The 13,627-nt window shown below is 37.8% G+C and overlaps 1 protein-coding gene across 2 annotated transcripts in view; it reads left to right on the top strand.

The window, feature by feature from the left end:
• The window catches only part of FOCAD (focadhesin), a 314,072-nt gene that overhangs the window by 210,561 nt on the left and 89,884 nt on the right, over positions 1–13,627 (top strand). For both annotated transcript variants that reach the window (XM_059143295.1, XM_059143296.1), the window contains one exon: positions 1,814–1,935. In XM_059143295.1, coding sequence (XP_058999278.1) covers positions 1,814–1,935 — 122 coding nt within the window. The remainder of the gene's footprint in view (positions 1–1,813; positions 1,936–13,627) is intronic.

The following is a 13,627-nucleotide window of genomic DNA, read 5'->3' as shown; positions in this document are numbered from 1 at the left end:
CAGGCTTGACCTTTACTAGAGGCTGGTACAGGAGGCAGAGAAACCCACAGAGATCTTGTCATTCATGGGGTGTCTGAGCAGTGGAACCAGGGACTTGTGGAACCTCAGACACATAGCCTATTTCTCCCTATTTGTCAAATTTTGAAGGTTTATGGGATGGGAGGTTAAAGAGATAAACTGAAATCCTCAGAGGACCCATCTGAGTCTCTCTTAAGCTTTCCGTATTGAGGAGACCAATTAGGCTGTCAGATGAAAATCTTGGGGGAGGCATGCCCTAGGAACAGGGGTTGAACCAGAGGTAGACTGAGAATTACCAAAGCTATAATCAAGCCTAACCCAGTTCAGTCTCTGATTCAATTTAAATGATCATTCCTTTATTCTATGTACCTGAAAGAAGGCAGCTGAAACTCCTCTCTGAGTTAAAAAAAAAAAAAAAAAGGAAAGAAAAGAAAAGAATCATTTAGATTTTCTGTGTTTCCTTTGTATACTGTCCAGGATTCAATGAAAAGGTATTGGATGTATGAAAAAGGAAAAGCTTTAAAATGAAGGGGACATTTCAGGGAGATAAAGAAGTCATTCCATTAAGAAAATATCACAGTACCAGTGTACACAAAATAGCATCATTTTTAAACTATATGAAAACCATTCACAAAACTAAAAAAATGAACAAACCTTCCAGAAGGGAGGTGGGTGGGGCCTGGGTAAAAAGGTGATGGGGATTAAGGAATACACCTGTTGTGATGAGTGCCAGGTGTTGTATGGAAGTTTTGAATCCCTGTGTTGTACACCTGAAACTAATATTATACTCTTTGTTAACTAACTGGAATTTAAATTTTTAAAAATGGGCAAACCTATAATAATAGTGGGAAACTTTAAAATAATTTTTATTTATTAATTTTTGAGGGGGATAGAGTGAGCACAAGCTCAAGGAGAAGGAGAGGTAGAGGAAGAAGCAGGTTCCTCTCTGAGTGGGAAGCTGGACATGGGATTCGGTCCTAGGATCCTGGGATCATGACCTGATCTGAAGGCAGATGCTTAACTGACTGAGCCACCCAGGCATCTCTAAAAAATGTTTTAAAGTGGGATACCTAGGCGGCTTAGTTGATGAGATCAATATAATCTTGATACTGAGAACAAGAAGGGAATATTATAAAGCAGTCTTTTCTATTACACATAGTTGTAAAAATACCACCAAAATACATTAGAAAATTGAATTTAGCAATAAAGCTAGTACAAGTGAGGTTAATTTAATGTCTGAAAATCAGTATAATTAAGTGCTTTAATAGAAAAAGGCATAACAATCTTTAGATAATCTCGGCAGATGCAGAAAAAGCCTTTGAAAAATTTTGTTCATTTACAAATGAATAAGGCTCATAAATAACTGATAATTTGAATACGGTAACTGCTAATTTTTTAAATCTATTTTTTCTTTCCATAGATACCAGTAGTCAAAAATCATAATTTGCTTAGCAAATTAATTTCTAATCTCTACCCAAGGGCACCTGGGTAGTTCAGTTGGTTAAACATCTGTCTTCGGCTCAGGTCATGATCCCAGAGTCCTGGGATGGAGCCTTGAATCAATCTCCTGCTCAGCGGGAAGCCTGCTTCTCCCTCTCCCACGCCCCCTGCTTGTGTTCCCTCTCTCCCTGTTTCTCTCACTCTTTGTCAAGTGGGTAAGTAAAATATTTAAATAAATAAAAAAATAAAATCTCTCTGTCCAGATTGATTGAATATGGATTACTGAGACTCTTGGAATCTAATTAAGTTTTTCCATAAGACATGTTTTTATAAGTTGTTTCCCCCCTCCCCTCAGGTGGTATGTTATTTTGTTACGATGTTTCAACCTATCAGAGTAAAGATGGCAAACCTTTGAATCGACTGATGGCCAGTAGGGGGCGAAGTTTCAAACAGACCTCACTCGCTCTGGTCCATGAGGTAGGTGCCTCCCTGTACTGTGTAACAGGTTCTTCTTGCTTGTATATATTGAGGGGTTCCCCCTCTTCAGTTTATGGGCATGAAATTTAGTGTGTATTTTTTCAAAGATTTTACTTATTTATTTGAGAACGAGAAAAAGATACCAAGAGAGGGCATGAGCGGGGTGAGGGGTTGCAGGGAAAAGCAGAAGCAACCTCCCCCCTAAGGGGCAAGCCTGACGCAGGGCTCGATCTTATCACCCTGGGATGACGACCCGAAGGCAGACGCTTAACCGACTGAGCCAACCAGACGCCCCTGTACGTTGCTTTTAAAGAAAACCAAAAAAGTTGACCCAGTTGAATACTAAAATATTTGGATGTATTTCTGAAAGAAAGTGGCACACTTCTTCCATTGCCCAGCCTTATTATTATGGAGTGGTATGTAGTAATTTGGTTTATTTCATCATTGTTTAACGTGTATTGTTCACTATAAGTACCAACTTATTGTTTAAAGAAATAATCTTGCCCTTTCCTTGATTTGAATCCTTTGCAAGTATGTAGGGCACTAGTGTATATATTTTGTGAATGTCGGGAATTAACAGTAAATAAAAGTGTTTAAGGAAAAAAAAAACCTTTGGTTTTAGTGTTTATTCTGTTTTTCCTTTAGGCTACCCTACCCTTTTCAAATAAAGTTAGGTGATGCCACGAGATGATTTGTATAAAGTCTGATCATACCAGATTATAGCAACACCAGAGGGAAGAGAGAAACTGGACAGCATGTGGGAAGTGTGTTCTTTGGTATTACTGTTAAGCACTTGATGACTTATTGTGGTGAATTTAAACTAAAATAAGTGAATAACAAAGTGTCATAGCAAAGAGATTTATTTTATATACTTTAGACATGATAGGTTATATACCACTTGTAAATGAAGATAGGAATTTTAAAATGTTTAACAATTTGATGTTAACTTAGAGCTAAGACAGTATGTTTGTACTAAATCTCATTTTGGTGTGTAATTTATAAATCTTGGCATCAGTCTTTTGGCTGGACTATATGCTGTATCTTCCCAGTTGCCACCAGTAGCATATCCAGTTTTTAGAGGGCTGTCTTTATTCGGTGCCACCCATGCTCTTTCATGTATTTAATTAGAGTTGAAATTATGCAAATATTTGGTTCAAAGCCTTTTTTGTCTAATTCAGTGTCTTTGCTTAACTAAGGAAGGACTAACGATCTGGGAGGAAGAGCGGTTTAATTTCATGAAAAAGGGAACACAGTTTCTAGATCTGTTTTCCTTTACATCTTTATACTTGCTATGGACAAGGGAGAAATTTGGTACCTTTTTGTGTTTGTCAGCTGTGCACCTAGGAGATTGAAGGATACTTAATCACATACTTAAAGTGTTAAGTAATAATGGAAAGCTGATTTTAAAAGTCACCATCAGAACAGAAACAAGAAAAAGTGTTAATATGAGGAGTAGCAGAAGGCAGTCTAATAAATTTCAGCATATGGCATCAGAATTTATTAAGTGTGCCTTGGATATGAACAAAGTATTTGGGTTAAGGTACTTGTTGCTTGTGTTGTAGAATGCCTAGAAAATTTCAAAGAGACGAAAAAATGATTCTTTTAGGAGTCATTTAGAAGATATTTTGGATAGAATTTTGTCAAATCTATGGTAGGATTTTAGTTTGGATTCATCTTGCTGTAATTCATTCAAAAAAAAAGAGGCAGAGGGATGCCTGGGTGGCTCAGTTGGTTAAGCAGCTGCCTTCGGCTCAGGTCATGATCCCAGCGTCCTGGGATCCAGTCCCACATCGGGATCCTTGCTCAGCAGGGAGCCTGCTTCTCCCTCTGCCTCTGCCTGCCATTCTGTCTGCCTGTGCTCGCTCTCGCTCCCTCTCTCTCTCTGACAAATAAATAAAATCTTTTAAAAAAAGAGGCAGAGATAGTGAACGAATCATACAGTTTCTCAAACTAGGTGACACAAATAATGCGAATTTTAAGATCTGGTTAGAATAATAATTGCAATGATAATAGCTAATAACCAGCTCAGGTATTTTAAAACTTGCGCACGTGCTCTCTCTCTCTCTATTTATTGAATATTGAATATATATTAAATATATATTGAATATATATTTATTGAAAATATATTGAAATATATATTATTTATTGAAAATTTATTGAATATTGAATACATATATTGAATATTGAAAAAAACATATCTATACTCACTTAATCTCTAACACTGTGAGGCTGGTACTGCTAATGTGTCTGAGATCACAGAGCTCGTAAGTACAGAAGCCTGGAAACTGAACCCAGGCAGTGTGATTCAGGATGATCCTTGAATTACTCTACACCATACCAAGTTAAGCAGAGAGCATTTAAAAAATATCTTTGAATCTTCCCAAGGTGCCTGTAGTATTTCTTTACTCTTCTCCTTGTTTCTAGATTTTCTTCTGTTGGGATCCTTTTGGTGCTGTTGCAGGTGATGTTTCTTCAAACTTCTTTGGGTTCTTATTGCTTCTGAGTCTTTTTATTTTAAAAATGTCTGTAATGAGAGTTTCAGTTGGTTTATTCACCCATCGATGGACTCTTGGGTTGTTTCCGGTTTTGGGCAGTTATGATGAAGCTGCCGTAAGTGATTCTCATATAGGTGTATGTGTGGACACCTGTTTTCATTTTTTTGACTAAAGGAAGATGTAGGAGTGGAATTGCTAGGTCATATGATTAGTGAATGTAACAAACTACCAAACTTTTCTTTTTCTTTTCTTTTTCTTTTTTTTACTACCCAATTTTTCTAGTGACTGTCCCATTTTGAGTGCCTCGCGGCAATGTGAGGGAGTTCCACTTGTTCTGTCTCTTTTTTTTTAAAGCTAGCCATTCTCATAGATGGAGAGTGGTTTCTCTTTTGTGGTTTTATGTTTCCTTAATAGCTGTTGATGTCGAGCATCTTTTTAGGTTTTTTTGTTTGTTTGTTTGTTTTGCCAGTCATACTTTTTCTTTCATGAAGTATTCTGTTGTTTTGCCCGTTTTTTAACCAGATTTTTCTTTTTTAATGGGAGTTCTTCATATATTCTGATACAAATTCTTTATTAGAAATGTGTTTTTCAGTTTGTTTTTTAAACCAAATCTTAACTTGTCTTCTTATTTCCTTGGCAGTGTCTTCTGAAGACCGAATGGTTAACTTTAAAGAATTCCAATTCATCAAGGTTTTCTGTTTATAGTCTTTGCTTTTTGTTGAAACCAAAGCCTCAAAGATCTTCTGTTTTCTTTTTCTCTCCTGTATTTTCTTCATTTTTTTTCAAAAATCGAGGCATAATTAATGTGCTGTGAAACCAACTCATTTAATGTGTGCAATTCTGTGGTTTTAGCATATTCACAGATTTGTGAAACCATTCGCACAATTTTAGAATGTTTTCATCTCACCAAAAAGAAATTCTGTACCTGTTAGCAGAGAGACTCCATTTCCCTCTTGCCCCAACCTCCAGCAACCACTAATCCACTATTCTGTCTCCATAGTTCGCGTATTTTGGACGTGACATATAAATAGAATCATGCAATATGTGGTCTTTTTTGTCTGACTTTTTTCACTTAGTATAATGTTTTCAGAGTTTATAGATGCTGTAGCATGTGTCAGGACTTCATTCCTTTTTATGGCTGAATAATATGCCATTATATGAATCTACTGTGTATAGTTTATCCGTTAGTCCTTTGATGATCTCCTGTGTTTACGTATGAAAGTTTTTATACTTTACAGTTCCATTCTAGCCTAGGATCTGTATGAGTTAACTTTTCAGGAGCTATGACTTACATTTATTGAATATACCACCCTTTTTTCACCAAATCACCTCTGTAGAAAATTGTCCATATGTATGGGTCTACTACTTATTTTTTTTTTTTAAGATTTTATTTATTTATTTGAGATAGCAAGAGAGCATGAGCACACAGAGAGGGAGAGGCAGAGGGTAAAGCAGACTCCCCACCACGCAGGGAACCTGACTCACGCCTCCATCCCAGAACCCTGGGGTCATGACTTGAGCCAAAGGCAGACGGTTAATCGACTGAGCCACCCAGGCGCCCCTGCATGGGTCTACTTCTGCACTCAGTTTTATTCCCTTGATCTTTGTGTGTATACTTTAACTAAAACCACACAGCTTAATTACTGTTGCTTTATAGAAAGTCTTGAAATCAAGTAATACGAGTCCTCCAATTTTGTTGTTTTAAAATTTGGATATCTTAGGCTTTTGGCTTTTCCATGTAAATTTTAAATCAGCTTTGAGAAACCACAGAAAAGCCTGCTGTAATTTTGGTTAGAAATGTATTGAATCTGTAGATCAATCTGGGAGAGAATTGACGTCTCACTTAGTCTTTAAACTCATGAACAAGATATTTGTATCTTTCCATTATTTTAGGTCAGTGTTTTGTTTTATTACAAATCTTATGCACATTTTGTTAAATTTAATGAGTATTGCATGTCCCTAAGTATTTTGATGCTACTGCATCTAATTAACTGTTTTTTCCTTTGTGTTAATTTGCATCTGTCCATTGCTAGTATATAAACAGATACTTTTCTGACTTTACTAAACTCACTTACATGTTCTTGTTGCTTTTTGTAGCTTCTTTTTGTTTTTCATTGTGATGTGTGTGAATAGAGAATATCTTTTAATTTTTTTTCTTTCTGATGTTTGTGCCTTTCGTTTTTTTTCTTGCCTGATTACACTGAATAGGGCCTTCTAGTACAGTGTTGAACTGGAGTGGTAAGAGCAGACATTTCTTATCTTATACACAGTCTTGCGGGAAAACATTCAGTGTCTTAACATTAAATATGATGTTATGTTTAGCTTATTTTAGTATAAAGATTTTATAGATATCCTTTATCAGGTTTGCAAAGTTTCCTGTTATTCCTAAGTTGCTGAGGGCTTTTTATCACAATTTTGTCAAATGTTTTGTTCTGTATCTATTCAGAAGATTGTATGCTTTTTAAACTTGTTGATATGATGAATTATTTTGATTTGTCTGAGTGAACCAGATTTTCATTCTAGGAATAACTCCTTGTAATCCTAATGTATTATCCTATTTATATATTGCTGAACTTTGTTTTGCTGGTAATATTTTGTTAAGGATTTTGGCATCTGTGTTCATGAGGGATATTTTTCTATAGTTTCCTTTTATTGTCTTTGCCTGAAACATAGCTGTGTAATGCTATCCGAATAATTTTTCCTTAAATGTTTGGTGGAATTTTCCCGTGAAACCATTTGGGGTTGGAGTTTTCTTCAGGAATGTTTATAACTATGAATTCAATGTATTTAATATAGGAGTCTGTTCACACCGATCTATCCATCTTCCTACTAATCCTGACAGGGGTGTGTGGGTGGCAGCAGACATGACAGTTAGTGTCTGTCTCCTGTAAAGTGTAAAGTTCATAAAATCAGGGAGCTGGTTTTGGTCACATGTAGCTCTAATGCCTGGTATTCCTGGGACACAGCACATACTTCGTAGACCTTTGTCAAGTTAATGGTTTGAATCCTTTTGAAACATGGATGTGCCTCAGACTTTGTATGTGCATTTAGTGTGATGGTTTCCTTTTTCCAGAAATGTTGTTAATAAACTGATGCTGAATCTAATCATCATTGAGGTCTTACTAAGAGGTGACATTATTATAATTTGAACGGCTTTTATGTACTGTTTCATGTCATTATTCACTTATGTGAATAGATGTAGCCTTTCCCCCTTTTCTCCCTGCCCAAGGTTACATATACTTCCAGGATATGCTGTGGCCTTCTTAATGCCTACCAGTAGGTGGGTGAGTGTGTGAATCGGGAAGAGAACTTTGTTTTGAATGTCCTGAAAGCTCTGCTCTTCGTATTCTGACCTATTTGCTTTACATAATTGTCAGTATTTCTCAAGACCTGTGTTCATTAAATCAAGTAATTTTCATTATGGAGAACTAGCTATTTCATCTGTGATGGATTCTTTTGGAGATTATTATATTCCCTTCTTTCTGAAAACTTTTTTTTTTTTTACAATTTTTTTTTTGTAAATTGACTTTTCTTTAAGTGAAACTCTCCCATGGGACTTTCAGAAGACTTGAAAATCTAAGTGTCCTTGGACTTTGACCTGAAATGCCAGGAGAAGTTCTGTATTATCATTGCCCTGCTTAGATTTTTCTTTTTTTTTTTTTTTTTTTTTTTTTTAAATTTTTTTTTAATTTTATTTATTTCTTTGACAGAGACAGATCACAAGTAGGCAGAGAGGCAGGCAGAGAGAGGAGGAAGCAGGCTCCCTGCTGAGCAGAGAGCCCGATGCGGGACTCGATCCCAGGACCCTGAGATCATGACCTGAGCCGAAGGCAGAGGCTTTAACCCACTGAGCCACCCAGGCGCCCTGCTTAGATTTTTCTAAACCTGAAGTGCCCCCTCCCTCTCTCTGTTTCTTTGAACAGGGACAAGCAGGGGTCATTTCAGACCTACTAGGGGTTCTCCAACCTCAGGTGACCGTCCTCTTCTGCTCCGATTTATGACTCCACTTTTCCATCCTGAGACTGATTCCTCTTGATAAGGAAGCTGAAGGTGAATGACAGGTTCCTTCCCTGAAATTTGCTGCCTGTCTTGTCATCCTTTGGCATTTCTAACTCTGACGTGACACTCTCACCTAAATTGGATGATTGTGATCTGTCCCTGGATGGGAATGGCAGTCTTGCTTCATTATTCCCTCCATCCTTGGGCGCATGCAAATTTTCCTGATCCTGCTGCTGTCACCCAATATTTCTGCCTCTGCATTAGGTAATGAGCTCTTTTTTCATTCTTGTTTCACCACAACCTTATCTGGACTTACTGGCAGAACTATTCTGTGAAATCTGTCTCTTCCTTCCTTCCTTCTTTCCTTCCTTCCTTTTGTGTTGATTATCATTTGATTCTTTTTGTCCTATAAATTAATTTTGCCTTTCTTTTGCCTTCTGTGGATTTTTTCCCTAGATAGGTGGGCTATAACCCATAATTTGAAATACAAAGAATACATTTGCCTTTTTCTTTCAGTTCCTTCTTTATTTAAAAACCTATTTCTTAGGAAGAACGTGGAGTAGCATTAGCATTCATGCAATATGAAACAATTAGATGGAAATTCTGAATAATAATTGGGAGAAGTGGTATCTATGCTTATTACACATTCCCCTTAGAAAACACTGTGAAAAGTATGGTTTGCTGTATTTTAGAGACTCCATAATTACCATGTGATGTGAGTTGTTATGGTAACTGGGTTTCCCCCCTCCTATTAAATAACAGAGTAAGTAAATGGTTGCTTGAGATGTGATTGAATTGTCAGCTTTCAAGCTAATGTTATCCTGATGGGGGTGGGGGGGGCAGAGATAGACTGAGGAAGAGAGAGAGAAGATGAGGGAGAGAAAGGCAGGGAGAGAAATTTTAAAATGTCCAGAAAGCACCACAAAGAGATGAGTATCATTTTACTTTAAAAATGGGTCCTCTATAAGCCCTCCCTTCTTGTCCTTCAGTCACTATTTGTCAGGAGACAGAATAACAAAATTATTTTTGTGCCAACAAGATTACTATTGACAGAAAATTGAAGGCTATTATATCTCATATATAAACAGTGGGACATTGAGTGGCTTTGGGGGTCTCGAACACTAATGACAAACGGTTTTTCTTCTGGGAATGTGGGAGGAGTGTGTATATGTCACAGACTGCATGTAGAGTGACTCAGTGTTTGTGAGACTGTGTAGCAACTGACATTAAATATTTCAATTCTTTTGATAATAAATACATCTGGGGAGCATGCATATGTCTCCTTTTTGAATTTGGGGTTTTAAAGTCAACAGCAAACACTTGGTTTACCTGTAAGTTTGCACAGGCTACTCTGTCTTTTTTCATTCTGCCTCAGCCTTCTAACAACCTCACCAAAGGTTATTTTACTCAAATTACAGTGTTTAATGAAAGTCTATTAAAATGGATGTTTTCTTATAAATGGAAATTGTATTTGTTAAAATTTCATCAGAGACAAAAGACACTACCAGATTTCTGGGCAGTATATTCTGAACAGTAAGTTTATAGGTGACCGTAAAACACGTATCATTGAGGAAACAAAATCTACTTTTTGATTTTTTTCTTTCAACATTTCCCTTCATTTGTGAATTGTGTTTCCAAGCAAGATATTTTCTGTTGTGCTATTATTTCAGATGTCCTTGATTAAATCCTGTATGATTCAAATGAAGTTTAGTGTGGAAACTTCAAAATACAAGACATATTATATCCACTTGAAAATTCTGCCTTGTCACTCACTGTGGTTTTAGCTGGAATTAAACATTTCCTGGCCGGAATATCTTGGACATGCTTTTGTAAAATTTCAGATAACTGTGTCCTCAACAACTTTTGTTTGAGTTGAGCTGTGTCTACTTAAAAAAGTTTTCTAACACTGTTTCCTGCATGATTGAAAGTTGAACATCATAGTTTTCCAATTGCTTGTTTATGCTCATATAGTTTTTTTTAATTAATTTTTTATTTTTTATAAACATATATTTTTAATCCCCAGGGGTACAGGTCTGTGAATCACCAGGTTTACACACTTCACAGCACTCACCAAATCACATACCCTCCCCAATGTCCATAATCCCACCCCCTTCTCCCAAACCCCCTCCCCCCAGCAACCCTCAGTTTGTTTTGTGAGATTAAGAGTCACTTATGGTTTGTCTCCCTCCCAATCCCATCTTGTTTCATTTATTCTGCTTATATAGTTTTCACATGATATTTTGTCTTAAAGCAAATACTATACATTTGATTTGATTGAACTCAGAAGGTACTTAATTGAATACTTATGTGCAGAATATGGGTCCATGGGAGGAGTTCTGAGAGGAGTAGGACATATTCTCTACCTCTAGGATTATATGACATGAAGGTACGTACACAAAGAATCTAAGATGGAATTGGTTGAATGTTACAGGAGAGGTTTGAAGCCTCCTGGAAGGATAGAGATGGAAGAAATTATTTCAGTAAGTAGAGATGAGAGGACGACAGAGCCTTCCAGGCAATGGAAGGAGTGAATGCAAAGGTCCTGTAGAGTATAGGACTGACTTGGGCATTGGTTTACAACCCGACTCAGCCAGAACGCAGGTTAAATGAAAGAAAGGACCAGGAAATCATCTGGGGAAATTGGTTGGGCATCTTGGCCAGCAGAGTTCTTACATGAGAACAAATTATTTCTTAAAGTAAATGGTCTGCTTTTGATTCTAAAAGGCTTTGAACATAGTACAAAAGAGTTTGGACTTTATTCTTTAATGAACCATCAAAGGTTTTTGAAAAGGAGTTCTGAGTTAATGGAAGAGGAGCAGCACCATTTAGGATGTGTTAGAAGGAAAGATTTTAGGCTGTTAGGAGGTGAGTTAGGGGCCTTAGTACTCTAGGCAGGAATTAGGACTAAGCCAGTGAGGAAGAAGGTATGGAAAATAAAAGAAACATTTCAGAGGTGGAGTTGGCTGTTGAGTTGGTGGCAAGAAAGAAGTCCGGGATAAATCAGAAGCTTTAAACCTGGATGACTGGGATATTGACATGTGGTATTGATAGAAACACAAAGGATAAGGGGAAGGGTGGATTTTCAGTGCTGATGGCAAGTGTACAGGGTATAAGAGACAATGGGAAGTGAGGGTTTGAGAAACATTACAATCTGAAAGTAGTGACTTTCAAACTCTGTATTTTTAGTTTTAGTTGTATTGAGGTATAATACACAGGCACTCGATTTCTCCTCTCTTAGTACATAGTTCTATGAGTTTTTACAAGTGCATACATTCATGTAACCCAAACCCCAGTCAAGATAAGAACAGTTCTGTCGCCCTAAAAATTCCCCCATGCTCCTTTATAGTCAGTCCCTTTCCTCTCTCTTTTGAAACCACTGATCTAGTTTATGTCCTTCTTATTGAAACCACAAGAGTCCTGGGGACCACCACAAATACAGTTGGAAGATTAAGAGTCTGACTACCAAGCCCCCAGCCCTCGTCCTCACTTCATCTAGATAAGTTTTGCCTGTTTTCTGTTTTATATGTTGGCGTTCTACTTAACATTTGGGTGGATAGGAAAATTGCATAGCTTAACACTTAAAACCTTGTCATATTCTGTGGTGTTGCTGTCACAACGCTAAGCTACAGTTCTCTCTTACCTGGATCGTTGCAGTAGCCTGTGAGTAGGTGTCCCTTCTCTGACCTTTGCCTCCTACAGTCTATTTGCAATATAGCAGTCATCATGATCTTTTTGTTCTATAGGTTAGATCATGTCTTTTTTCTCAAAATCTTGTAATGGCTCCCCCTTTAATAAGAATAAAGATAAGTCCTGAGAGGCTCCCAGATGGTCCAGTCAGTTAAGCATCTGACTCTTGATTTCAGCCCCAGTCATGATCTCAGGGTTGTGAGATTGAGCCCTGTGTTGGGCTCTGCCCTGGGCGTGGAGCGTTCTTAGGATTCTCTCTCCTACTTCTACCTCTTGCTTTCTGTACCTGCACACATGCTCTCTCGCTCGCTCTCAAAAAAAGGTAAGTCTTGAAAAGTGACCTAGAAGTGACTTCCCTGTGTCCTCTGAGTGCCCTGTAAATTTACCAAACTCTCGTGTTCACTCTGTCTTGCTCGTTGGTTATAGTTAGTTACACGGGCCTTTGTGTTCCTCAGACAGGTTAGCCATGTGCTTGCTTTAGGACCTGCTCCCTACCTTGTGTGTGTGTGTTTTTAAACTGAGGCAAAATTCACATAACATAAAATTAACTCTTTTAAAGCTTAAATCATACAATTCAGTGGTATTTAGTATATTCACAGTGTGCAAACCATCACCTTTAGCTAGTTGCAGAACATTTTCATCACTCTTCAGTGACGCCATGTGTGTGTTAAATAATCACCTTCCATTTCCCTCTCCCTTCTCCCCCTCCCCCGGCAACAACATCCATGGATTCACCTATTTGGGATATTTCATATAAATAGAATCATCTAATAGGAACCTTTTTGTCTGGCTTCTTTCTGTTTCACATAAATGTTTTCACAGTTCATCTACATCTAGGGCGCATCTGCCCATCATTCCTTTTTATGGTTGAATAATATTCCGTTGTCGATATATTGTTCGTCCGTGCATTGCTCATGTGGGTTATTTCCATTTTTGGCTATTGTGAAAATGCTGCTTTGAGCATTCATTTACGGGGTTTGTTTGCATATATGGTCTCGATTCTTTTGGGTGTGTGTGTAGAATTGCTGGGTCATAGGGTGATTCTGTATTTGACTTTTTTTTTTTTTTTAAGATTTTTAAAAATTTATTTGACAGAGAGAGAGAGACCACAAGTAGGCAGAGAGGCAGGCAGAGAGAGAGGAAGGGAAGCAGGCTCCCCGCTGAGCAGAGAGCCAGACGTGGGGCTCGATCCCAGGACCCCAAGATCACGACCTGAGCTGAAAGCAGAGGCTTTAACCCACTGAGCCACCCAGATGCCCCTGTATTTGACTTTTTGAGGAATGACCAAACCATGTTCTATAGTAGCTGAACTGTTTTCCATTCCCACAAGCCCTTCTCTGGGTTTCTATAACTTCATCACATTCCAGTCTTTACTCAGGCCTCACCTTCTCAACAAAGTCTGCTCTGAGCTGCCCTGTTGAGTCCCGTAAAGTGTTCTGTCGCTGTCCTCCCCTCCTTGTCCTCCCCCCATACCCTCCTCGTGTATATTTCTCTAATATGGTCTGTTCTTT

The sequence above is a fragment of the Mustela lutreola genome, chromosome 12 (assembly GCF_030435805.1).
Source record: "Mustela lutreola isolate mMusLut2 chromosome 12, mMusLut2.pri, whole genome shotgun sequence".
NCBI classification, from domain to species: Eukaryota; Metazoa; Chordata; class Mammalia; order Carnivora; family Mustelidae; genus Mustela; species Mustela lutreola.
The sequence above is the reverse complement of the archived record's forward strand: the minus strand, read 5'-3'. Positions and strand labels throughout refer to the sequence as shown.